This window comes from Ovis canadensis, chromosome 20 (genome assembly GCF_042477335.2).
Source record: "Ovis canadensis isolate MfBH-ARS-UI-01 breed Bighorn chromosome 20, ARS-UI_OviCan_v2, whole genome shotgun sequence".
Lineage (NCBI taxonomy): Eukaryota > Metazoa > Chordata > Mammalia > Artiodactyla > Bovidae > Ovis > Ovis canadensis.
The window spans coordinates 65,735,831-65,763,162 of NC_091264.1; the positions used below are offsets into that span (position 1 = coordinate 65,735,831).

Below are 27,332 nucleotides of genomic sequence, written 5' to 3' on the forward strand. Positions count from 1 at the left end.
GGTGTATGAGGCGTGTGGCATGCGTGTATGAGGTGTGCAGTGTGCGTGTGAGGTGTGCACATGTGAACTGTGCCTGTGTGAGGTGTGAGGTGTGGCATGCGTGTGTGTATGCGGTGTGCGTGTGCGTGTGTGCAGTGTGCATGTGTGAACTGTGACTGTGTGCGGTGTATGAGGTGTGTGGCATGCCTGTATGAGGTGTGCAGTGTGCGTGTGCGGTGTGCACATGTGAGCTGTGCTTGTGTGAGGCATGTGGCGTGTGTGTGTATGCGGTGTGCAGTGTGTGTGTGAGGTGTGCACCTGTGAACTGTGCCTGTGTGCGGTGTGTGAGGCGTGTGGCGTGCATGTGTGTATGAGGTGTGCAGTGTGCGTGTGAGGCGTGCACGTGTGAACTGTGCTTGTGTGAGGTGTGTGAGGCGTGTGATGTGCGTGTGTATGAGGTGTGCGTGTGTGTGTGTGCTGTGTGCACCTGTGAACTGTGCCTGTGTGCGGTGTGTGAGGCATGTGGCGTGCGTGTGTGTATGAGGTGTGCAGTGTGCATGTGAGGTGTGCACCTGTGAACTGTGCTTGTGTGAGGTGTGAGGTGTGGCATGAGTGTGTGTATGCGGTGTGCGTGTGCGTGTGTGCGGTGTGCATGTGTGAACTGTGACTGTGTGCGGTGTGTGAGGCATGTGGCATGCCTGTATGAGGTGTGCAGTGTGCGTGTGCAGTGTGCACATGTGAACTGTGCTTGTGTGAGGCATGTGGCATGCGTGTGTGTATGAGGTGTGCAGTGTGCGTGTGAGGCGTGCACCTGTGAACTGTGCCTGTGTGCGGTGTGTGAGGTGTGTGGCGTGCGTGTGTGTATGCGGTGTGCAGTGTGCGTGTGAGGCGTGCACGTGTGAACTGTGCCTGTGTGAGGTGTGTGTGCAGTGGCTCTTGCCCAGCAGGGGGTCCGTGTCAGAAAGGAGTGTCCCTTGTTCTTGGTTGTGCAGCAACTGCTGGTCACTGGTCTCTGAAAATGAATGCTGCTCAGTCGTGTCTGACCCTTTGTGACCCCAGGGACTGCAGCCCGCCAGGCTCCTCTGTCCACCGGATTCTCTGGACAAGAATATTGCAGAGGGTGGCCATTCCCTTCTCCAGGGAGTCTTCTTGACCCAGAGGCATCGAACCCGAGTCTCCTGCATGGCAGGTAGATTCGTTACCATCTGAGCCACCAGGGATACCGCTTCTCTCTACAAGGGGGTGAATCACGGAGTGAGAATCTGCCCTTTGGCGACCTCAGCTTTTGTGGGGAAATAAATAGTTTCCAACTCTAAAGACTGCAGGAGTGGGACCATTTGTATGTCTTATGTACTGGCGGGGTCCTGAGTCCTGCAGACCCGCCTGTCAGTCTGTGTTTGCCCTCCTAACCCTTGGGGGCTGTGTCTCGGTCCTCCGCCTGCTGCTCAGCTGTAGGCGCCAGTCCAGTCTCTCCGGTTGAGTGCCTTTAAGTGGAAAATCCTGAGACCTGAGAGTCTGGATAGCTGTTTTTTTCTTTTCTCTCTTTCTTTCCTTTTTGTAACATTCTGCTCCTTCCTGACTGTGTGACTGGACACTGAACATTTAGTGTTTTCAGTCTCCATTTCCTGACCTGTAAAATGAGACAGTGGGATTTATTAATCCCTTTGGCTTTTTGAAATCTGTGTTTTTGACGGAGATTTTGTCCAGTGATTTGTGTTGCAGCCGTGCACCTGGTGAAAATGCTTTCCCTGGGCATCCTGCCTCTGGGTTTCTCACGCTGCCAGAGCTCGTCTTCCCAGGGGCAGTCTCGTTCCAGTTCACAGCAGTGTCTTCTGTTCACCTGTGAGGCGTCTGCTTCTCTCGCTGGAGGTACAGATGACTTTGCTACTGTAACTGTGGTTAGCTGAAAATGCTTGCTGGACAGCGACTGGCACGCTAGACTTGCTGTAGAGCGACCAGGACACCAAGACTCGCTGTGGAGAGGCCGGGCACAGCTAGACACGCTGTAGAGACACCAGCACTCCAGACTCGCTTTAGAGAGACCGGCGCACTAGACTTACAGTAGAGTTATTGGCCCACCTAGAGTTAAAGCACATGGCAGGCAGTGTTGGTGAGGCTCTCTTCTTGCAGAAGGGGTGTGTTACTTCCTGGTGTTCCAGGTGATGTAAACAAGGAAGTTCATTTTATCAGTGGTCTGTTCTTCACCCAATTCTGCTTGTGCTTGTCTTCCTCTGTGAGAAGAAGCTTCCTGCAGTGCTTTGGCCGAAATGTACGGTCTGATTCAGGTGCATTTCGGAGGGGCCAGGTGCTCAGGTTGCATCTGAAACAGCATTCTTCTCATTCGTCCTCTGGGCTGGAAGAGGGTCCACGTTTGAAAAGAGAGGAGAAATGGTCCCTCCTTTCTCTGGGAAGGGGGGTGTCCAGGCACATCCGTGTGCGGTCGTGGGTGGGCATGAGGGTCTTCAGGGCTATTTCAGCCTTCTCTGGACATCAGGAGAACAGGGGACTTTCCTCCACTTCTTTCAGCTTTTCATAGATGTGAAATTTTAGATAATTTTTATCCTACAATCAAAATACGATTCAGTTAACTTCTAGAGTTGCTGTGAATTTTATGGGTTTATATCTGGAACATTTCACGGAGGTGAAGGATACAACTACTCAGGGACACAGCTGCAGCCCCAGGCACCGAAATCTGCCTGTTTTGGATTCTAGACTGTGGCTCTGGCCCCTGGGCTTTACAGCCCAGAACGAACATCCACCACCAAGCCGAGTGCGCCTCCAAACCGCACTGTGGCACTTCCCCAGGGGCGCTGGTGCCCACCTGAGGCCCTGCGGCCTGCCTAGTCCTCCGAGCTCCAGGTGGTCCTGAAGCTATGGGACCTCTGTGTTTGGGTCACTTGGGTAAAACAAGAGGCACCGTTGCCCTGTCATGACGGCAGAGCAACAAAAGCAGTTTGATTTGCCAATGAGTCCGTTTTGGAGTTTTTATTACTGTGTTGGGTTTTGACATGGGCTGGTGGGTCCCGGAGGTGGAGCGTGTTTTCTGGGTGACAGTGGTGGGAGCCCCGGGCTCTAGTCCTGCCTCCCCTCTCACGGTGGGGACCAGGTGGGCAGCTGACCTCCACCTGCCTCCGTAGCTCACAGGCCAAGTGGCTGCTTGCCCTCCAGGGGTGTTCCTGTGAGAATAAGATAGAAAATACTTCTGTGTTTTGAAAATGTCAAAGCCACAGTGCTTGCTTCAAGCTGTACGGCCTTTAATATGGAAAGGAGATTCTTTTAATAGCTGTGTGCAAAGTCAGATGGAAAGAGTCACAGTTAGAGTGTCAGCTCTCCAGTGAAAACGTTTCTGTGATGAGGACTGAGCCCAGGCTGGAACCTGTCCCAGAGTCAGTGTGCTCATGGTGAGTGAGCGGGGCTCTTAGTCCCTTAGCCCCTCGGATTTGCAGAGTCGGGTGTCCGGTTGCAGCGCTGGCTGCAGCCTCGGGGGTGACGGGTCAGTCTTCCACCTGTCTTGCTGGAGGGGCTTTGGCGCAGGGTTGGGGGCCAGGGGAGGCTGGGGCCCGGGACCCTGCAGCTCCGTTCCCACACTGTGTTGCCGGCCCTATCGCTCGGGAGGCCTGGCAAGGAAGTGGGGAGGAAGCGGGTGCCACCGCTGGTGCAGAATGTTCCAGGCGGCTGGAAAGTTTGAGGAGGGCCCGGTGAGAAGAACAGGACCTGTTGGCGGCGTCCAGCCCCGGCAGGTCTGCTTCGCATCAGCGTCTGGATAATCACAGCTCACCCCTCCCCCAGGGTCTCGCCGCTGCCTTTTTTTCCTTTTTTAAAACATTCTGGGCAACTGTGGGGAAGTACAGTGCATTTCAACTTTTTATTCCAAGAGAAACGAAAAATGTGCAAAGCATGTAAGGCTTTTGGGTCCTGTCGATTGACCTGGCTTGTCTGAGTGTGCATTGTGCAGCAGTCTTGTCTGATTTACTTTGCATGTTGGGTGTGTGAAACCGAGCAGCTGTGTGTATATCACGAGAGGGGAGGAAAAGGACTATGCTAGACAGCTTCTCTTTTTCTCTGCATGAGTCTACGTGCCGGAGTATTTGTATCAAGGAGTCAGAAGAAAACTTGCTGCATGTTTCAATGAACCACAAAATGTGTCCCTGATACCCTTGCCGAGTGGTCCTGCCTGAGTTCGTTCTGACTTCTGCGCCAAAGTGTGAACCCCCCTGAGGCAACCGCGCCATTTCCAGAGCGGCAGGGTGTCTCCAGTCCCAGCTTTGAGTCCAGCAATGATAGGAATAAAGCCCACTTCATTCTTCTTATTCCTGGAGTATCTGATAGACACCTTTGAACCTCAAAAGGATATTTTAAGGTTTTTTCAAACTTAGGAAACCAAAGAAAACCCAAGTGCTCCCAACCAGATTTGCGCACAGAGCCCCAGCAGTTGTGAAGCCTGGATGGGTGAGGGGCCTGCCTGGGCTGGGAGCAAAAACACAGCTACGGGCTGGTTGTGATGCTCCTGGTCACCCGGGCAGGGCTGGGGCGGTCTGCCCCGTCACTGTCTCTGGCACCGTGATTTTGTGCCGTGTGGCCTCTTAGTGGTTCAGTTAGATGACTCTCATGCTTTCTTTCCCTGAAAGTGGCACATAAAATGCACAGACCCCCTCTCCTTACTTAGGCAGTTATAAAAGAATTTTAGAAAATAAGTTGGGAGGGGATTCCCTGGTGGCTCAGTGCTGAAGAATCCGCCTGCCCGCACAGGAGACATGGGTTCGATCCTGATCTGGGAAGAGCCCACATGCCCTGGAGCCGCTGAGCCCGTGCAGCACAGCCACTGAGCCTGAGCTCTGGAGCTCAGGAGCCTCCGTGAGAGGAGATGCCACAAGGAGAAGGCCCACGCTGCAACTGCAGAAGGGCCCCCGCCTGTCACAGCTAGAGAAGGGCCTGGCTGCAGCAGAGGCTCCACACAGCCTAAGTAAATAAAATAAAACAAAAAGCAAGTTGCAAATCTCTGTGTTTAGTCTGACACCTTGATCTTAGAGAATGCGCGACTTAAGATGCATCCAAACGAAGCTCTTACTAGTCTCCATAAAATAAGTGCACTCCTTCTGCTGAGCTCCATCCACGTGTGCCTGCACACGGGCAGGGATGACACAGATCTGATCACGTCTACTGCCCCTACCCAAAACCCCTGAACCCTTTCTTGTCACTTTCCAGACCCTTGGGTTCGAAGCCCGGAGGGCCTCTTCTCCACATGCTGGCTTTTCCCAGGGATGTCAGCACCCTGCATTGTCGGCCCCCTCCCCGTCCACACCCTGCCCTCTCCCCAGCCCCCACAGCTCCTGTCTCATGCCTCCCCCAGTGACCCCCACCCCCGATTTTGTCAGAGTCCTATTTTATGTCCCAGCAGCACCAAGGCCTCTGCAAGGCCCACATGTTCTGTGTGTTTCACACGGCTTACAAGTGGCCAGGCCTGAACCAGATCCACCAGCCTCTGAAACCTCACGTCCTGCCCGTTGCCCCAGTGTCCCTGCCCCCAGTATCTCTCCCTGTGGGGGTGGTGATGCCAGCGGCCCCCGCCTCGTCCCCCCGCAGGCTCAGATGAGCTCCCGCCTGTCGCAAGGCCTGGAGGACAGCAGAGCAGCGCGCGGTGTTCACGTCGGATGTCGTCTGAGCCGTCTTTCGCGTCGGTTGCTGTGGGCCGTGTTTACGTCCACAGAGCCCCTGAGGGCTGCTCTCAAGCCTTGGTCGTGGCTGCGGCGGGTCTGACGTTGTCTCTCCTCCTTGTCTTCCAGGACGGCTCCTACCTGGCTGAGTTCCTGCTGGAGAAGGGCTACGAGGTGAGTCCCTGAGCGGGTGGAATCCCGCGGCCTCCTGCTTCCTCTGCTTCCTCTGTGCGTGTTTTCCACGGAAACTCTGATAAGGAGGCAGGGGCGGAATGAGCCCCCGGGCCTGTCCCCGCGCCAGCCCATTGTGCAGTTTATCTGCCGGCGAACGCGGGCGGCCCCCCCTCCCCGCTCCCGGCTCTGCAGGCTCCCCACATTCTCAGATAAACCAGCCGCCAGGCCCGCCAGGCCCTTCTCGGGTGACTTTATGAGGTCGTGGCTACACAAAAAAGTCCTGCTCCCAGTGAAGTCCCTTGATTTGCATCGAGCAGTAACAGCTCGCTGCCCTCCAGCCTGAGCGGCAGAGTTGACCTCAGGACGCTGGCTTTCCGGCTCTTGGCCCGTGGGCTGGGGCGGCCAGTGCAGCGGCTGCGTTTGCTGCCCTTGCCCTCATCCTCCTTTCCTGCCTCTTCTCCTCCTTCCAAGTTTCCTGCTTTCCCCAAAACAAACAAGAGTTTTATGTATGAAATGGGTGTAGCTCCGTGTGTGCACCTTACCCTTTTTAAGGACGGTGTTTGGATACGTGCCTTTCTAGAGATTTGTGCTCTGCAGTCAGCAGAATCCTGAGCAGCGGCCCACATGCTCCTCCCGATTCGGGGGTGTTTGCATGAATAACTTGGGATGCCACATTTTTCCAATGGCAGGTGCGTTGTTTAAAAAATGTGCACCATGGACCAATGGAAAAGCAATAGCAAGGAATCTGGCAGCTAAGCACCAGCAGGATTTGAAGAAAAGGAATGTAGTGTTTTTTTTTTTTTTTTTTTACTGTAACTCATAAGTTTTGAGAACTTTGACTGTTAGACTTTAATTAGGAGCAGATATGATTAAACCTTCTGTGCCTTTATCAAATAATAACTAGTTCTACATCTTGTAATGCCATCAAGATAGGTAAGATGTAATTATAGAAATATACGTGTACACACATGTTCACATACGTGGATTCCTGTAATAACTGGGTGATCAATATGTATTCTGCAAAGCAGAGCATTTTAGAGTTATGTTACATATGATATCATTAGAGAAGGAAATGGCAACCCACTTGGAACAGGCCATCTCCAGTATTCTTGCCTGGAGAATCCCATGGACAGAGAAGCCTGGCAGGCTACAGTCCATGGGGTCACAGAGTCAGACACGAGTGAGCGACTGAGTGTGCGCACACACACACACACACACACACACACACACATTGAGTGGTCATAAAGAGAGCAGATCTAGCCTGTGTTCATTATTTACAGGATATCTGCAGGTGTCATCTTGTGATGAGAAAAGCCAATAATTCTCAGGTTTTGTAGAAAATCTCCCTTTAACCTTTACGGATTTAATTCTACACATTGTTAAAAGTGCAGAGGGCAATTTGCCCCTTTGTAGCGCCAGCCAACTTGGAGCAGGGGGTGAGCAGGCAGGGTGCTTCCGAGGCAGCCCTTGGCCATCGCCACGCAGGACTGTGTCCTTATCCTTTGCCAGCTCCACGGCCTCTCCGGGACTTAGGAACTGTGTACCCGTGGCCCCCAGATCGTGGTGAAGAGCCGGTGAGATGCATGTGGGCAGTGGTGCAGAGGAGCCCGGGCCCGGGGGCTGACCCCAGAGGCAGGGGTGCAGCTCGGTGCTGACCAGCCGAGGGACGCAGACTCTGCAGGAGGCCCTTGGCCCGCCTGTCACTAGCACCAGGGAAGGGCGGGTGTGTGACGTTGCCCAGGTCCCAGCCCTGCGCCCACTTCTTCTCATCGTGAGGGAAAGGAAACCAGAGGAGCGAAGCTTCCCGGGAAGGTGTCTCTGGTTTCAGGTGCCCTCCTGGCATCGTCGTTAGCAGATAAGCCGAGAATATGCTTTCGTACCTATTTGTGCAAAAATACAGAGAGAAACCAGAAAAATGAAGGACACGGTCAAACCCTTGAAAAGCTGTATCTGGGAGCATGTGGACAACCTGTGTTGCTCCACTCGGTGACAGGGGCACAGGGACTCAGAATGTGAAGAGGACAGGTGAGCGCGGGGTCCCTGCCTGGGAGGAGCCGTCCCCAGGGAGCCTCAGGAGCGAAGAGCTGGTGGGGGCTGTGCAGGCCCCGGGCGCTGTCTGCTAGGACCAGCTCCCGAGCGTCAGTTCCTCAGCTGTGGGTCCTTCCTTCTGAGTTGCTGGAAATCCTCGAGGCCTCGGTGCAGAGAGGCCAAGCTTTCCGTGGCCTTCCCTCTGCAACGTGCTGGCTGTTGGCCTGACGGCCACGTCTGCCCTCCATAGGCCGAGGTGCTGGCCGCGTGGTCTTGGCAACACCCTGGCCTGTGGATGGGAGTCACGATCGGAGGGGCAGTGAGGGCGCTGTGCTTTCGCTCTGCAGAGGACACTCTGTGCGCGGGCATGGCCCGAGCGAGCACGGTTACTGCCCGTATATGTGCAGGCCGCCGCCGTGCGTGCGCGGTCACAGCCCGTGCAAGCGTGGTCACTGCCAGAATGTATGCCGGCCTCTGTCCGTGCGTGCGCGGCCACGGCCTGTGCGTGCAGGCTGCCACCCGTGAGTGCGCGGGCACTGCCAGTATATGTGCTGGCCTCTGCCCGTGCGTGCGCGGCCACGGCCCGTCTGTGCAGGCCGCCGCTTGTGTGTGCGCGGGCACCGCCAGTATACGTGCCGGCCTCTGCCCGTGCGTGCGCGGGCGCGGCTGGTGCGTGCGCGGCCACGGCCCATGCGTGCGTGCGCGGGCGCGGCCCGTGCGTGCGTGCGCGGCCACGGCCCGTGCGCGCGGGCGCGGCCCGTGCGTGCTGGCCGTTGACGGAACGGCGTCGTCCGTCTTCTCGGCGGCAGGTGCCTCAAGCAGCCTCTGGAGGACTCTTGACTCCAGGAGAAACCGCGACGGGGAGACTTTACAAATCCAGTGGTGATGGCTTTCTGTTTTCTTCGCTGTGGTCAGTCAATTGACTGTGCTCAGTTAATCAGCATTTCTGTGTTACACAGCCTAATCTGACTCTTGGTTTTGAAGTCAAATCAGCTTTTTTCTCACATTATGAGAACTTGAAATTTTCTTTTTCATCACTTTATTTTTCAGAAATGCTCACTTCCATTTAACACCCTCAGATTTTTCAGAAATTTTGTTTTTCAGCTTCTGTAATTTAATAATAATTTTGGTTAAATTTAGTCGAAGTTAGCTCATTCATCTTTTCACTTTGGTTTCCTCGCTCATTTCTTTTTCTCCAAAAATCCTTATGAAAACAAACAGAAAATCCTACGTATTAAATACATCCCTTCTGTAAGAAAAAGCCACTAATGTCAAATTCTTAACTAGATTATCCAACGTGCACACATTTTGGCTTGTCTTAAAGTTTGCATTTCACCTGTCTCAGAAGTAGACAGACTCAGCTTTCATTAGTTCTTAGAATAATACCTGCTGTCATGGATTAAACATTTGGCAGTCTTTCTTCCCCTATATACACATACCAAGAGTTGGGAGTGAAGGGGAATTAAAACACAATTTTTTTTCCTTTTAAAAAAGGCCCCAAACTAGTGCTTAATGCTTTTGGTTGTAAGTGTGGCAGTGAAGTCCTAAGTTCTTTACTTGCTGTGACTTCATGTAATTGTCTGATTTCCATACTGGGTCCATCAATGTCATTGAATATTTTTAACAGTCCTCTATGTTGATATAAAGGGGTTCCCTGGTGGCTCAGCTGGTGAAGAATCTGCCTGCAATGCAGGAGACCCCGGTTCAATTCCTGGGTCAGGAGAATCTGCTGGAGAAGGGTCAGGCTACCCACGCCAGTATTCTGGCCTGGAGAATTCCATGGACTGTGTAGTCCCTGGGGTCACAAAGAGTCAGACACAACTGAGTGACTTTCACTTTGTGTTGATATAAAATGTGTATGGATATAGCATTTCTCTTTGCTTTGCGCTTTTGGGATATGTGATTTATCCAGAGACCAGCCTTCAAGAGAAAAAGACTAAATCATATCATTTATAGTTTTTCATTGTCAAAACTAAGGTATCTGTTTTTAGAACTTAAAAATTTCCCTCTATCCTATTAAATAAAGCTCAAATTACATCTGAGATGTTTGTATTTCAGAAGTAACTGGTAGTAAATACCAGTTTTGATATGTATAAGTATACATGTGAACTTGGTTTTTATTAAACAAAGTTTATTAAGTTTATAGAGTAGCTGAACTTTGTTATTAACAACTTGAAAAATTGGAGACTATCAGGTTGAATTAATTCAAAGTTTAGGTAGAATTTTCTCTGCTTTTAAATTAAGTAATGGGTGTGTGTGTGTGTGTGTGTGTGTGTACGTACTAGGTCGCTTCAGTCATGTCCGATTCTTTGCAGCCCCATGACTGTAGCCCACCAGGCTCCTCTGTCCATGGACTTCCTTAGGGAAGAATACTGGAGTGGGCTGCCATGCCCTCCTCCAGGGCATCTTCCCAACCCAGGAATCGAACCTGCATCTCTTCCGTCTTCTGCGTTGGCAGGCAGGTTCTTTACCACCAGCCCCGCCTGGGAAGCCCTTAAGTAGGGGGTTTGTGCACCCAAATCTCAGTGTAATGTTTCCTAGGTTTTACTGTTGGCTTCCCGAAATGTCAACCAAGTTTGTGATGTTCCTGTCTTAAAGTATTCTCGCGTTTGCACGCTTGCTTTGGTTTCGGCTCTCTCGGGCAGTGCTGTGGTTCTGGCTCTCCACATGAAGCATCCGGCCAGCAGGATCACTGAGTGTGGATGTGTCGGCCCCTCTGCAGAAGCCGGTTTCTTGCGTCTGCCGTGTAAAATGACAATGACATTTCTCTCTCTTTGAAAGAAGGTCTTATGTGCTTATAATTCCCCCCCACACACACACTAGGAATATCTGAGTCATGCCAAGGATTAATTTTTGTTCGAAATAGACAGAAAACGATTGAGTTAAAATATAGAAGTGTATTCAGCTGCAAATGAAACTACCCAACGTAGGAGGAACTCTTCTAAAATAAGAGAAGGATTAAAACTGCCACCAGGAGAGCTGGAGCGCGGGCAGCCGGTGACATAAGCTGGTGTTAGCATTGGCAGCGTGGAGGAGGAAGTGAGAGCAGGTCTTGAACAATTTCTCTAATGTGTCTGACACAAATAGTCTTTTCTTCAGTGTCGGACAGGTATGCGTTCTGGTTCCAACTACTTTTTTTTCCCCTCACACTTGTCATGGTTAAGTCAAAGATAAAGATTGAAAGAAAAAAATCTCCCTTCCTTTGAGTTTCCTTCATGTCTTAAATCTCATAGGACCTCAGTCTTGTCCCTGCCCTGAACTGCTTCGCCTTCTTAGCTTTTCCACATGACTGCATAATAGCAGCTGCTCCCCAGTTCTCTTCTGGATGGAGATATGTGTTTGTTTAGACACCCATTGCCTGCTGCAGAGCTCGGGGGTGCCGGGCCGGGCGGGAGGCAGAGAGCCCTGACCTCAGGTTCAGTCAGAGAGACGGGCCAGGCTTGCGGTGGATGCGGCCTCACAGGGTCTGTCTTCAGTTCCAAATGGAAGAGAGATTTTTATCAGCGGTAGGACTAAGTGTGTGTGCTTGGAAAAGGAGACACTGGAGTATCTACAACTGAGCGCTCACTGTGAAGCCGTGTCGTCATCTAAATACTTTGGTTGAGATTGGCAGTGAAAACACTGGAAAGGGTTGGAGGGAGGTGCCTGCAGGTGGTGTGGCCAGGGGCTGGGGGAAGAGCAAGTGGTGGAATTATTTCTACTAATTCAAAATAACGTCTGTATATCACACTTACATGTTGTTTTCAAAAAGCAATGACCTCTGAGTTTCTGATCAGTCTTCATTAATGAGTTATAACTTACCCTTTTCCTTCCACATGATAAAAATGCAGGTCCACGGCATTGTACGGCGATCCAGTTCATTCAATACTGGCCGAATCGAGCATCTATATAAGAACCCCCAGGCTCACATCGAAGGAAGTAAGCCATTTTCTGTCTCTAAACTCTCTTTCTGTGTAACTTCCTGTATTATGATAAGGTATTTTCAAGTGTCGTTCTCCTCAAAGCCCATCACACCCCAGTTATTTACCCCTGAGTTACCTGCCCTGACTGCTCTCTGCACACTCTGAAGCCCTTCGCTGCCTGCCTGTGGCCCTGGGCTGTGGGGTCATTGTGCTGAGGCTGTGCCCAGGGGCCTGGCAGGTGATGCTGCCTGAGAGCCCGCTGCAGGCCAGCCTTTGATCCCCTTCTCCAGGTGTCCCCGTGCCCTGGAGCCAGATCAGCTCCACACAGAGCCCACCTCTGCTTTGCACGTTTGGTCTAATTTAATCAAGCCAAGCAGTCTTTGTACATTAATTTTAAACATAATCGGGGAGTACAGGTCCAAAAGCAGATGCAGTCAAAACTCTCTGTGAATCTCTTCACAGGCGGTTGCCAGTCTCTGCAGTTGTGGTGGTCTTTGGTGGCATACTTGCAAGCTGACATCCCAGTTTTCTCATCTGACCTTGGCAGCAGGTCCTGAGGTCATGAATGAGTCTGTTTTGCCGGTGGAGGCAGAGAGAGGTTGACGCTATCATGGCCCGCAGCACGTGGCAGACGTAGGCGGGATGAGGACATGGGTACCGCCCGCCAGCAGAGACCCTCCAGGAGCCTGTACTCACTTCAAGGCCCTGAATATTGAAAGGTGTGGGTTCATTGCACAGCAGCGATGTCATCAGGAAGATGACCTGCTAGTTGTCTTTCCACCTCAATACTTAGGGTTTTCAGTGAAGCCTTTCTGAAAATTACCATCATTTTGTGCAAAATGCAGAAAGGCACTGCCATTGTCTTTAGCTGTAGACCAGAATGTAAAAGTAATGAACAGATCAAGTGAGTAGGTTGCCCCTGGCCTGTGCCACCTGTTTACAGCAGGGAAGTCCCTGTGGGGATCGGCTGAGATTTGGGATCAGAGCACTTTGGATGCCTTTCGGTCAGCCATGGCCCGTGTCAGCATTCCACAACGGCTTCAGGACTGTTTATGAAGGACTGGATGGAAGCTTCTGAATAGAGCCATCCTCACCACCACAGATTTCTTTGGAGAGTGTACACTCTATTTCCAGATTTTCTTTGAATCCCATTCTTTTGTGGTAGGTCTTACAGTCATCTGGGCGCCATAAGCTACATTAGTTGTGTAACATCTGTGACGATTTTGTTTGTACGGAAAGCGCATCAGAGTTTTCACAGGTCCTTTATAGACGTGGCAGCAAGCGTGAGCCTCTGCTGTTTCGTGTCTTTCCAGATGACAGTCACGGGCTGCCACCCCAGAACCAATCTAGGCTTCAGGTTTTCGGAATGCACGGTGCGGTTCCCTTCCCGCTCACGGTGTGTGTTTCAATTCTGCAGACATGAAGCTGCACTACGGTGACCTCACCGACAGCACCTGCCTCGTGAAGATCATCAACGAGGTGAAGCCCACCGAGATCTATAACCTCGGAGCCCAGAGCCATGTCAAGGTGAGCCGCCCGCCAGAGCGCGCTTTCTCTGCTCTGTCCTGAGGTTCGCATTTTCCTTTTTTCTGTTGCTTCTTTTTTTTCCCATTTTGTGTCTTTTAATTTATTTTTAAAATCATTTTTTAAAGTTTACTTTTAATTGGGGGAAAATTGCTGTACAATGTTGTGTTGGTTTCTGCAGTACAATAAGGCAGATTAGCGCTCCTTAATCCAGCCCTAAAACCACTAGTTCCAGTCCTCGAGTTTAATTCTTCGCACTGGTTTGGGTGTTAAGAATCTTAACAGAAATGCTAATACAGTTTTTAAAAGTATATTCTCTGTTAGTGAACAGTGTATTAAATCTTACTGATGACATTAGAGTAAAAGTATTTGTTTCTTTGGGGTTGATCTTACAGTCACAGACCCCACTTGGATGTGTTTTCTGCTGCCTTAACTCACATTGTGCATGAAGTCTTTTGTTCAAATGTTGGAAAATTAAGTCAATAAAACTTCTATTTTAATATTAATTTTTGGTAGTGATGATATTGCTGGCTGAGAAAATAGTATTTTTGAGTGCTAATATGTCAATTAATGGAATTAACATTTTCTTGTGAGTGGTGAAAATTATTGGGAGGAAAAACTCTGTCTGGACTCTTGTTCCTTCAGTTTTGTGGCACACGTAGCTCGTGCTGACTTCTTTCCATTGATTTAGGCAGATTCTCCGGGGGTCTGTCTGCCTCTCCTTAGAGGAGGGTCTTTCTGGAACCTCAGGAACTGCCCCCAGCGTTCTGGCAGTCTGCTTGACTCCATTTCTGCTGCTGTGTCCGAGTGAGAGCTGCAGCCAGGGATGGTATGAGTCCTTTTAGATACGTGTTTAATTAGGGTAGTTAGTGGAGCTTAGAAATACAAGCAACTAACTCCAAGTCAAAACAGCCCCCACCCCCAAACTAAAGGGAGCAGGAACTCTGTCAGCATTTATGGCTGTTTCATCAGTAAGCCTGGCATTCTGGCTTCAGAAACAATTTGAGGTGGTTGCTGTTTGTCCACACCCCCAGCTTGGAGTGAAATGGAAACTAGATGCCTGTTTTATAGTCTTTGCCAGTTTAAGGAAGAAATTACAGACAAGATCAATGAAACCAAGGGTAGCACATAGTAAGAGAAGCAAGTAGAAGGCCTGATCTCATTATTGACGCCAAAATTAGACCCTCACAGCACATTTTTCTCCAAGATGTCAACTTTGGAGGACGGCAGCCGATCCACCGATAGTGATACTTCTTTACCAGTCTGTGCTGTGGCGGAAGGTGCTTGTTCCCTTCCCTAGTTTCTGATGATTCTGTTCTATATCCACGCTTAAGCTCTGGGCTGTGGAAGGTGTCAGGGTCTTGTCTTTTGGTGAGCACAGAGTCATTTTTCTAAGTGAGCCTGAGTGTATTTTCCATCTGAAAAGCCGTCTCTGGCATGCTGTGCCTCGAGGGCCTGTCCCCTCGCCTCTGGAGAAGCGGTAACTGCCACTCCAGGAGTGAAGACTTTATCCTGGATTGAGGCAGCCTGTCCATCTTCACGCTGTAATTTATCTCTAGGCTTCTTGCTGTCTCCAGACAAAACAGAGTGTTTTGGAATGAATACTCTGTTACCCAGCTTCCTTTAGATGAGGACCTTCCCTTTGTGATGGTGTTTAATAGATGGTTTCTCACCTCTGGAAGTCATCAGGTGGAATGGTGGGAAAATGCAGGGTATTTTATAGACCTGTGTGTATTAGGACTTCCCCTGTCATTTTCAGCATTAAATGAGTCAGTCTTCTCTTTCTCCAAAATGGGCTTGTAATTTGTTCAGAAAGTCCAGTGTGCTCCGCGTACATGCCGCGTCCTGGTCAGCACCGCAGAGTGGCCGGGCTATGCATACAGAGACCTCAGGGGCTCAGCTGATTTCCTCTGAGCGGCTCCGCGTGAAGTTTTATCTGTTTTTATTGGGTTTTGTCTGCTTCGCCTAAAGGCCAGCTAATGGGCAAAACTGGTGCTTAATTGGAGATGAATTTTGGCTTGTAAAATAGGTTCGCCCTTCAGTGGCATTTGCATGCGTGGCAGAGTGGAGCACCCACCTCCACCACAGGGGGTCTTGGCTTTCTCACGGATGGCAGAGGCGGGTGCTGACATCCTTGGGTCTTTAGAGATAGGTGATCTCAGTCTCGGGAAAGCGTGCATGGTGTCAGGGAGGTTCAGGGAGGAGTTTACAGACACTGTTAGTGGGAGCGGCTAGTTGAAATTGAGGTAAAAATACAAGGCTGAGAGTCAGAAGCGAGGAGACGTGGAACATGTTTGTGACATGATGTGCGCCCGACGTAAGCTGAGTGAGAAGTGTGCTGGGAGGAATGGGAGGTGGGCAGGTGGGGCACTGGACTGGGTTTGAGTGGCCTCTGTGTGTGTGTGTTTTTTTTAATTAGCCACTTTTAAATTGAAGTAGTTAGTTCACAATGGAATGTGGCTCCCTGGGCTGCACAGCAGATTTTTATTGTTTATCTATTTTATGTGTAGTGTGTGTTTATGTTAATTCCATAATTATTAATTAATTCATAATTAATTCCCTAAACTCCTAATGTATCGCTCACCTTGCCACCTGCTGTCCCTGGTGGCAGCCATAAATCTGCCATCTCTGTCTGTGAGTCCATTTTCTGGTAAAGAAGTTCATCTGTATCATCGTTTTAGATTCCACACACAAGCGATATCGTGTGACTGTTGCCTTTCTCTGGCCATCCTCACTTAATATGACACTCTGTAGGGTCATCCAGCCAGTCCATTCTGAAGCAGATCGGCCCTGGGATCTCTTTGGAAGGAATGATGCTAAAGCTGAAACTGCAGTACTTTGGCCACCTCATGCGAAGAGTTGACTCATTGGAAAAGACTCTGATGCTGGGAGGGATTGAGGGCAGGAGGAGAAGAGGACGACCCAGGATGAGATGGCTGGATGGCATCACGGACTCGATGGACACGAGTCTGAGTGAACTCCGGGAGTTGGTGATGGACAGGGAGGCCTGGCGTGCTGCGATTCATGGGGTCGCAAAGAGTCGGACACGACTGAGCGACTGAACTGAACGGAACTGAGGACCATCCATGTTTCTGCCAATGGCATTATCTCACTTGTTTCTGTCTAATATTCCATTGTCTATACGTACCACATCTTCTTTATCCAGCTGTCTGTCGATGGACACAGGTGGCTTCCAAGTCTTGGCTGTTGTAAACAGTGCTTCAGTGAACATTGGGGTGCATTTATCTTTTTGGCACAGAGTTTTCATCTTTCCTGAATATATGCCCAGGTGTGGGATTGTGGGATCACTTACTCTTGACTTTAGTTTCTGGAACCCCCATGCTAGTTTCTGTAGTGGCTGCACTAATTCACGTTCCCGCCAGCAGTGTCCCAGGCTCTTTTCTCCGCAGCTTCCCCAGCATTTGCTGTTTGTAGGCTTTTCGATGGTGGCTGTTGTGGCTGCTGTGAGCTGATAGCTCGCTGTGGTTTTGATTTGCGTTTCCCTGGTGTTTACTGACGCTGAGTGTCTTTTGCTCAGTGTGATTCCTTCAGCTCTGTTCTTTTGCCTGATTGCTTTGGCTGTTCAGAGTCTTTTGTGTTTCAAACACCATTGGTAATCTGATAGGGATTGCACTGACTGTGTAGATTGCCTTGGGGCCTATAGTTACTTTGACAGTATTGTTTCTTCCAGTCCCAAGAGCATATCTTTCCATCTGTTTGTGTTGCCTTTGCTTTCTTTGGTAAGTGTCTTACAGTTTTCAGAGGACAGGCCCTTTGCCTCCTCAGGTAGGCTTATTCTAGGTATTGTATTCTTTTTGATGTGATGGTGAATGGGCTTGTTTCCTTAATTTCTCTTCTGGATATTCCGTTGCCAGTGTGCAGGAATGTGACAGACTTGTTTCCTGCAGCTTCACGCCACTCCTTGGCGAGCTGTAGGAGTTTGCTGTAGCATCTTTAGGAGCTTGCTGTAGCATCTTTAGGAGCTTGCTGTAGCATCTCTGGGGGCTTGCTGCAGCATCTCTGGGGGCTTGCTGCAGCATCTCTGGGGGCTTGCTGCAGCATCTCTGGGGGTTTGCTGTAGCATCTCTGGGGGCTTGCTGCAGCATCTCTGGGGTTTGCTGTAGCATCTTTAGGGGTTTGCTGTAGCATCTTTAGGAGCTTGCTGCAGCATCTCTGGGGGCTTGCTGCAGCATCTCTGGGGGCTTGCTGTAGCATCTCTGGGGGCTTGCTGCAGCATCTCTGGGGGTTTGCTGTAGCATCTCTGGGGGTTTGCTGTAGCATCTCTGGGGGCTTGCTGCAGCATCTCTGGGGGCTTGCTGCAGCATCTCTGGGGGCTTGCTGCAGCATCTCTGGGGGCTTGCTGCAGCATCTCTGGGGTTTGCTGTAGCATCTTTAGGGGTTTGCTGTAGCATCTCTGGGGGCTTGCTGCAGCATCTCTGGGGGCTTGCTGCAGCATCTCTGGGGTTTGCTGTAGCATCTTTAGGGGTTTGCTGCAGCATCTCTGGGGGCTTGCTGCAGCATCTCTGGGGGCTTGCTGCAGCATCTCTGGGGGCTTGCTGCAGCATCTCTGGGGGCTTGCCGCAGCATCTCTGGGGGCTTGCTGCAGCATCTCTGGGGGCTTGCTGCAGCATCTCTGGGGGCTTGCTGTAGCATCTCTGGGGGCTTGCTGCAGCATCTTTAGGAGTTTGCTGTAGCATCTCTGGGGGCTTGCTGTAGCATCTTTAGGAGTTTGCTGTAGCATCTTTAGGGGCTTGCTGCAGCATCTCTGGGGGCTTGCTGCAGCATCTCTGGGGGCTTGCTGCAGCATCTCTGGGGGCTTGCTGTAGCATCTCTGGGGGCTTGCTGTAGCATCTTTAGGGGTTTGCTGTAGCATCTCTGGGGGCTTGCTGCAGCATCTCTGGGGGCTTGCTGCAGCATCTCTGGGGGCTTGCTGCAGCATCTCTGGGGGCTTGCTGCAGCATCTCTGGGGGCTTGCTGCAGCATCTCTGGGGGCTTGCTGCAGCATCTCTGGGGGCTTGCTGCAGCATCTTTAGGGGTTTGCTGTAGCATCTCTGGGGGCTTGCTGTAGCATCTTTAGGAGTTTGCTGTAGCATCTTTAGGGGCTTGCTGCAGCATCTCTGGGGGCTTGCTGCAGCATCTCTGGGGGCTTGCTGCAGCATCTCTGGGGGCTTACTGTAGCATCTCTGGGGGCTTGCTGCAGCATCTCTGGGGGCTTGCTGTAGCATCTCTGGGGGCTTGCTGCAGCATCTTTAGGAGTTTGCTGTAGCATCTCTGGGGGCTTGCTGTAGCATCTTTAGGAGTTTGCTGTAGCATCTTTAGGGGCTTGCTGCAGCATCTCTGGGGGCTTGCTGTAGCATCTCTGGGGGCTTGCTGCAGCATCTCTGGGGGCTTGCTGTAGCATCTCTGGGGGCTTGCTGCAGCATCTTTAGGGGTTTGCTGTAGCATCTCTGGGGGCTTGCTGTAGCATCTTTAGGAGTTTGCTGTAGCATCTTTAGGGGCTTGCTGCAGCATCTCTGGGGGCTTGCTGCAGCATCTCTGGGGGCTTGCTGCAGCATCTCTGGGGGCTTGCCGCAGCATCTCTGGGGGCTTGCTGCAGCATCTCTGGGGGCTTGCCGCAGCATCTCTGGGGGCTTGCTGCAGCATCTCTGGGGGCTTGCTGCAGCATCTCTGGGGCTCTGGGCGCAGCGCCGTGTCCTCTGCAGACAGTGGCGGTCTACTTCTTCCTTTCCCGCCTAGACCCCTTCTATTTCCTTTTCTTCTCTGATTGCTATGGCTAGGACTTCTAGAATTATGTGGAATAAAAGCAGTACGGATGAGCTTGTCTTGTTTCTGAACAGGAGACAGATTCAGAGGTGAGTGGAGGTGGGGCTTCGCAAGTGCAGGAAGCTGGTGGTTGAAGGCGGCGGCAGCCGACCTGGGCGTGAGGTGGATGAAGCGGGAGGCCTGGTGAGGCGGCCTGCTGCCGTCCAGACTGGGGGCTTGTGGCCCCAGTGCCGGAAGCAGGTGTTGGAGGAGGGACTGCTGAGCTGGCTGGGGGTGCGAGGGGGCCCCCTGGACACGTTCTCCCAACAGGACTTGGGGGACACTCAGGTGATGCAGGTCAAAGGTAACTTAAAGCATGTTGTGAGGTTGGAGAAGGGTTTGGAGTTCAGTCCTAAGGATTCTCGAGAGGCTGAAGCCGAGGCAGCAGGTGGAGACAGAGGATGAAGGCTGATCCTCAGGGAGGGGAGCGCCTGGACTGGGGAGGGTGGGAGTCAGGGATGACCAGGGGACGGGAAGGGGAGACAGGAGGGTGGAGCCGCAGGAGCCGGCAAACAGATCAGGCCCCCTGAGGCAGCAGCGGCGTCTGCAGGCTGGGTGAGGGCCAGGCACGAGGCCTGGGCCATTAGGTTACGAGCGGTTTGTGATGTAGGGATGGCTCAGTGATGCGAAGACAGAGGGTCAGGAGAGAACCCACAGTGAGTGGCTTCCTCTCTAGAAGTTTCCTGCCCGGGGAGGGCCCACTGCAGCATCAGCCATAGGTCTGACCTGCAGGGTTCTCCTCTTCCAGGATGTGTCCTGGCGATGCTGACCTGGTTGGGGGCTTCCCTTTGAGAACCGCTGCCCTTGGTTTCTCTCTGTGTGATATGCACCTTAAATGCATTCTTCCTTTGGCGGCGCATGGTTTTTGTATATATAAATTCTCTGTCAGATAATGACGGTGCCAGCTTGTAAAGCCGGAAACGGTACCTTCCCTCGGAAATGGGGAGGATGGAGGGAGTCTAAGGAGAATCGGATATATGTTCACAGCAGAATCCTCGACACTCAGACGTGTTCTGCCGAGCAGTGTGTGGCCGGTGACAGCGCTTACGTCCTGGCTCCCCAGGTGCTCTGGGGGAGTAGGTGAGCGCAAATCGTGATCACAGTGTCCCTGGAAAGCCCATGTTCCATGCGCTCTCCTTCTGTGATCTCACATCAGGTGGATTCTTAATGATGGACAGAGTCGGTGTGGGGAGGGCCCGACTGATGGCAGCTGGTGATAGCAGGCTGTGGTGGGGGCTTCTGTCCCTCCCGCCCCCTCTCCAAGGCTCTGTGGGTCGGTCTCAGCTGCCTCCCTGCTCTCCCAGCAGCTTGTTACTGGGCTGGAATGGAAAACACGTATTTTGTTCCTTATAATCAATTTCTCTGTATGAACCAATTTTGTAGAATTTATTGTATTCATGAATAATAGTTTTTAAACAAAAATTCTTTCTGGGAGTTTAATGTTCATAAGAAGTTGATTAGAATACTTCTCTTACTTGGGTTGGAGTTCCACAGAAAGAAAGCTCTGATATCAGCTCGCGCTGTTTCATTCCGAATCCGTGACCTCTGGACGAGGCATTGTTTGCGGCGGCCTCTCTTTGTGCAGGGCAGAGCCTGCTCTCGCTCTCACTTCCAGTTAATTTGATGTGGGCTATGGTATGCTAAAAGTAAGGAAAATAAAATAATGGGAAGTTGGTCTGGTTTCCTGTAGGAAACCAATGAGGATGAAATTGGTTCTTGGAAGAAACCCACAGTAGGCTGGGAAATACTGACTGAAGACATTTTTCTGAATCATAAACAGAAAAATTATGACTCATGTAGTGTAGGTCATCGAGAGGCTGATTTGATCTCATGTAGGAGAAAGTGAGAGATGACCAAAATGTACTAGTTATTGAAAGTAGTTAAACCCAGTGTGGTGACATCACCCCAGTAGGAACAAATGACCCGGCACGGGCCTGCCCATCTTGGGGCTGGGGGGGATGTTTGAGAGCCTGCTTTATTAGTCTTAAATCTTTGCCATGTAAATAATACGTTTCGGTAACTTCTGTCTTGAATTTCTCATCTGCTCGACATCCGTTACTGCTGTGACTTGGGGTTTTTCCGCCATTCCTTGCAGCTTTTTTGATACTGTCAGTTCATTCCTGAAGCCTCTCTGTTGGATGGGATCTCTCCACAGGGCGTCTAGCCCAGTGTGGCCCTGTGCTCTCACAATGTCATGTTGGAATTGCCTTTATTATTGTTGAAAAATGAAGATTATGCAATTATGGAAAGTTAGAGCTGAAAGGAGCTTTAGAAATAATTTAATGAGGTTTTCATTGTATAACTGAAGCTACCTGCTGCTCTGCTTGGTGACTGACAGATCCAAAACTCAGATCTTCATATTTGGCAATTTACTTTAAAGACCATCAAAGATGGTGACGATCTCCATTAGTGATAATTCTGATGTAAAATAGTCCTCGCCTTAAAGACTTTCTTTCCCCACGTACAGAAGTTTCTTCTTAAACTTTTTTTTTCTTGTGTGTTTGTGGACACAGAAAGTCATTTGACTCTTCTCTTTTCAGTTTTGGGAAGTATTTTCAAATCCCTTCTCAGTGTTCACGACCATTATGAAGTCTTTCTTTGACTTTCTCTTATTCACATTGAATAGCTCCATCCGTTTTGCTTGTTTTCTAACTCCTGAATTATCTTTATTATTTCCTTTTTGACTCTGTGGGTCATTTGTTTGATTCTGTCTCCTGACAGCCAGGAGGCCTACGTGCCCGAAGGTGCCTGGGGCCCCAGGGTCTGGGGGGCAGGATTTCCTCGTCCAGCTGTGCGGGCCTGGTAGCAGAGCCGAACATGGGAGCAAAAGGCCGAGTCTGATTGTCCTCCTGGTGGACGTCCAGCCCAGGAAGCGGGCAGGAAGCAGGGCTGACTGTGAGCCAAGGGGCTGGCGGAGCAGCCGGGCAGCCAGTCAGGGCCCAGGAGACGGAGCGGCCAGTGCAGGCGTGAGGCCAGTGCAGGGCTGAGGCTGGCGGTGAGGAGGGGCGCGGCGGGGGGGCCGGGCGACAGGCAGTCGCAGCCCTGCCCTCTCCCAGGGCTTCTTCCTGATGCTCCTGTTTTGTCGGCGTCGTTCAGTCGCTAGGCTGCGTCTGACTCGCTGCGACCCCGTCGACTGCAGCCCACCTGGCTGGCCAGTCCTTTACCGTCTGCTGGAGCTGGCTCAGACTCATGTCCGTTGAGTCGGGGATCCCATCTAGTCTCATCCTCTGTCGTCCCCTTCTCCTGCCCTCAGTCTTTCCCAACATCAGGGTCTTTTCCAGGGAGCTGGCTCTTCGCATCAGGTGGCCAAAGTATTGGAGCTTCAGCTTCAGCATCAGTCCTTCCAGTGAATACTCAGGGTTGATTTCCTTTAGGATTGGCTGATTTGATCTCCTTGCCGTCCAAGGGACTCTCAAGAGTCTGCTCCAGCACCACAGTTTGAAAGCATCATTCTCTGGTGCTCAGCCTTCTTTATGGGCCATCTCTGAAATCACTGAAAGTGAGAAGTGAAAGTGAAAGTCTTTCAGTCATGGCCTTATATGACTACTAGAACAAAACTATGGCTCTGACTGTACAGACCGCTGTCAACAAAGCTCGTCCCTGCTCTTCACTGCCCTGCCTAGGCTTGCCATAGCTCCCCTTCCAAGGAGAAGCTTCTGACTTCATGGCTGCTGTCATCATCCACAGTGATTCTGGAGCCCATGAAGACACAGTCTGCTACTCTTCCCACCTTTCCGCCTTCTGTTTGCCATGAAGTGATGGACTTGATGCCATGGTCTTATTTTTTTTAATGTTGAGTTTTAAGCCAGGTCAGTAGTATCAGACTGTTTTGCAACCCAATGGACTGTAGTCAGCTAGGCCCCTCTCTCCATGGGATTTCCCAGGCAAGAATATGGGAGTGGGTTGCCATTTCCTTCTCCAGGGGATCTTCCTGACCCAGGGATCGAACCTGCATCTCCTGCATTGTAGGTGGCTTTCTTACCACTGAGCCATCAGGGAAGCCCACTGTCTTAGCGCATGCAGCCATAATTCCATGTGGGGTCTCTGAAGATAGCTTATTTTGATTGTTAGATGTACACATTGATATAGGCTTGTATATTTTATAAGGTTTAAAATTAATTTTTATATTTCCATGTCTAACTCTCATATGTGCTTAGTGTGCCATAAGATCACTCTGGTATGCCAGCCAGTTGTTAGCCCGGTAATTGAGAAGGTGTCTGTTGGTGGGGGCTTTCCTTCATGCGGCCGTGAGACCCTGAGAATGGGTGAGGTGCCTTGTACATTGACCTGACATCCACACGGAGATAACGTGTGTGTTTCTGGAGAAATGGGAGGAGGGAGGAGATGGGAGGAGAGGGCCAGGCGCACAGAGCCGCGGCCTGGGCGATGCTGAGCCCCCGCGACCCGAGCGATGCTGAGCCCCCCAGGGCCTGGGCAATGCTGAGCCCCCATGACCCTAGCGATGCTGAGCCCCCGTGACCTACGCAGGCTGCGCTTCTCTGCTTTTGTTCTCGTCTTCACTTTTTGCTGACGGATCCTGTGCGACTCAGTCCCTGTGATGTTTAACCTCTGTAGTTTGGCACGAGGTGAAGTTGCGGCACAAAAGCCCTTTTCACTTAACGGAGCACTGCTTGTGCAGATGGTGCTCGACCCCTCACGTGCGTGAGGCTGGCCGGTGCCTGCAGCCCTCAGGGGCTTGCTGAGGCGCTCGACCCCCTCATGGGAGTGAGGCTGGCTGGTGCCTGCAGCCCTCAGGGGCTTGCTGAGGCGCTCGACCCCCTCATGGGAGTGAGGCTGGCTGGTGCCTGCAGCCCTCGGGCTTGCTGAGGCGCTCGACCCCCTCATGGGAGTGAGGCTGAGGGTCTTGTCCTCTGTGGACGGTGTGCTGTGTTTGGGTCCCTAGGTGTCCTACGGCTCAGACTCCGCTTGGAAGCCTGTTACAGACCTGACAATTGAATTCAAATCTAAAACCACTTAAAAGTCCTTTCCATTACGAATTTAAGAATTTATATGAGAAAGTACTCCATGAAAGCTCTCCTCCCCCTATTCAGACAGATTGTCCTGTTTTGCTAGCCTGAGTTGGTATTGTAATTTTGATAACAGTTAATAATGCTTGGATTTTTTCTGGTGATTGGGGGACCACACAAAGGTATGTTTGTTGAGTTTGGCTCTCTTAATTCACTCATAAGTGACTTGCTAAATTAAATCCAAAGTATTATTTTATCTTTGCACAGTTAAGCCAAAATTAGTTCAGATAACTAACTGCACATCTTTATCGTAATACTGATTTCTAGATGGATCTGTGCACACAAGCAGTAAAAAGGAAGTAAGTCAGTGAAGGTGCTGTGAGTGAAACACTTTGTTTTAGACGTCTGACGACGAATGAAGAATTTTCTCTGGATTCTCGATTAGATTGGAGTACGTAATTTGCATAAACTAAGATGTGCACAAAAATAATGCCTTATTTAATCCCATAGATATGGTATCTGGATCTGTGTTTAGTAAATGTGCAGGTAAGAGGTACACGTAAATAATACCTGTGTTTGGTGGTGGGTTAGTTGATAAGTTGTGTCCAACTCTTGAGACCCCAAGGACTGTAGCCCACCAGTCTCCTCTGTCCATGGGATTCTCCAAGCGAGAATACTGGAATGGGTTGCCATGTCCTCCTCCAAGGGATCTTCCTGACTCAGGGATCAAACCCAGTTCTCCTACATTGCAGGCAGATTCTTTACTAATTGAGCCACCAGTAAATTTATGTTTAATACCATAGATCCTGGAAATTGTAAGAATTTAAACTTAACTTTCCTTTGAAGCACAAAATAGAGTTTGGTATCTGTCAAACAAGATTTCTACTTTATCCTTTTAGTACAAATAGAATTTAATACAAATTCTCTTTGTTAAAGTTGGATCCTTGAAGTTGGTATGTATAGTAAGATAAAATGAAATCTTTTCTACTTCAAAGAAAGTTAACATGTGATATCTTTTTAACGTATTTCTTTTGTAAATCATTAATTGTATACTTTACCAGTGCAAGTAATAAATTGTATCAAGACTTATTTAATTTAGATTTCCACTTTATTAGTAGGTTTCATCATTTTATCCTTCTTCTCACATTCACATGAAGTGTATGTTGTTTAGGAATGTCAATTAAAAAATCATTCATGATGAGTTTAAATGTGCTCTATTTACAAAGAAATACACATATAGGCTTGGTTTGGCTTGCTAACCTATGTCTAGCTCGAAATCACTTTGATAGTTCTTGGGGAAAGTTGATTTCAGTGATGAGCTCAGCTGGGGTGCAGTCTGAGTCCTCCAGGCCAGGGCACTGGAGTGGTCAGCCGTTCCCCTCTCCAGGGGCTCTTCCTGACCCAGGGATCCCACCCAGGTCACCTGCGCTGCAGGTGGACTCTTTACCATCTAGCCACCAGGGAGCCCAAGAGCACTGGAGTGGGTAGCCTGTCCCCTCTCCAGGGGCTCTTCCTGACCCAGGGATCCCACCCAGGTCACCTGCGTTGCAGGTGGACTCTTTACCATCTAGCCACCAGGGAGCCCAAGAGCACTGGAGTGGGTAGCCTGTCCCTTCTCCAGGGGATCTTCCGGACCCGGGAATCCACCTGGGGTCACCTGCGCTGCAGGCGAGTTCTTCACCAGCTGAGCCACCAGGGAGCCCTGTGCTCGGTCAGCGTGTTGGTGATTAAGGGGGGCGCTTGCTGGACGACGTGTTTGCTGACAGCAGTTGTGCAGCCGCCGTGAATGGAAGGTCACTGTGGGGGCGGCCAGGGTGCGCTCCTGGTGGTGTTGGCTGAATCAGGGCTCACCTTCTCTCCGAGTCTCCTTTCCCTCCCTCCCCTGTGCATTTCACTGGCGCCAGTTGTTGTATCAGTAAAAAGTCTTTCAGAAATCAGTAGTGTTGACAAGCTAAACCTCTGAGGCTTGTTCTCTAGGACTATTGACAGCCTCGCTAGTCCTGATCAGAAACACCAGTGTCTGCCTTTACTGAGTAGATTAATTATTGTTTAAAAGCGCAGTAGAGGAAAGGTTTTGTGTGTTTTTTTGTTTGTTTTGCTTGAGGATCTTGAATGACTCACCCTGGAGTGGTTTTCTTGTTTGTTTGCTTTTTTGATGTTGACATCTACTGGGACACTTCAGAGCCTGTGTAGTCCACACCTTAGGAAAGGCTGAGGGCTGTCTAGGGTTCTGACATGTTTCTCTGTCTTCCCTAGAAAGAAAGCATTTCGGCATTTGATAATGACTAGGTGATTATATCTGTGCTGTTGCTAGTTGAAATAATGTGAGTAGATACTTTTAAAATCTGGTTTGTTTACATTTCCTTTATATTAAATATTAATATTACAAAAGTGACCATATCATTTGGCAGTTTTGCAGAATTATTTTTATTGCAATTGTTTGTGACTTAAAGCTTCAACTTCCTGTCACCTCTTCTTTTTCTGTCATGATGCTGTGGAAGTGGCCATTTTTGCTAAAATTTGTCAACAGCAGTAATGGAAAAGACTGTGGTTTTGGTTTATGTTAAATAACGCATTTTAGTCCTCTTCTAGTTTAAGAAGGTTGCTTCACAGAGAAGTAAATAGAGGTTCCTGGGAAGCTGCTACATTTTTTTTTGTGGGAAAGCGGATTATTCCTGAAGCTTCCCTTCTCATCTGTCCGGATCAGAAACAGGGTTGTTTCTGGAGCAAGGGGAGCTGAGGGGGTGGGCGGTGCTGTGCCCGTTTCTGCACATAGATGGCGGCAGAGTGTCACAGACTGCGGAAGTCAGCCTGGCAGTTAGAACAGACGGGAATGACAGTGAGAACCGGCTTCTATCAGCCCGGGCGCCTGTGTCCTGTAGTTAGACACAAAATAGGAAAGAAAGCCACTGCTGATAACACCAGGGTGTAGGAGGATGCAGAAGGCCGTGAGAAGCTGCAATACACTGGCTGTCTGGACAGATCCCACGTGGGAAGGCTTAATCTTTGAAGGTATGGCACGCAGTCCTGGAAGACGACAGGACTCGGCTAAGACAACAGGCATGTCACGGTCCAGAGCCGGCCGAGGGCTTGGGGTGGCGGGCGGGGACAGCCAAGGAGAGACCAGACCCAGCAGCGCGGCCAGGGACAGCCTGCCGCCTGCTCACTCGAGCCGGTTCCCAGGAGGAAGTGTCAGCCCAGAAATCAGGCAAACAGTCCATGGGAACGTTCACTCAAAGGCAGCGTTTCAGAAACGGGAACTGCAGTCTCTTACGGCTCCGTCCCCTCGCTGGATCTGCTGT

At 50.5% G+C, this 27,332-nt stretch overlaps 1 protein-coding gene across 2 annotated transcripts in view; it reads left to right on the plus strand.

Annotated features, from left to right (window-relative positions):
- The window catches only part of GMDS (GDP-mannose 4,6-dehydratase), a 419,586-nt gene that overhangs the window by 77,171 nt on the left and 315,083 nt on the right, over nt 1–27,332 (plus strand). For both annotated transcript variants that reach the window (XM_069563990.1, XM_069563989.1), the window contains exons 2-4: nt 5,763–5,807; nt 11,666–11,753; nt 13,155–13,264. In XM_069563990.1, coding sequence (XP_069420091.1) covers nt 5,763–5,807; nt 11,666–11,753; nt 13,155–13,264 — 243 coding nt within the window. The remainder of the gene's footprint in view (nt 1–5,762; nt 5,808–11,665; nt 11,754–13,154; nt 13,265–27,332) is intronic.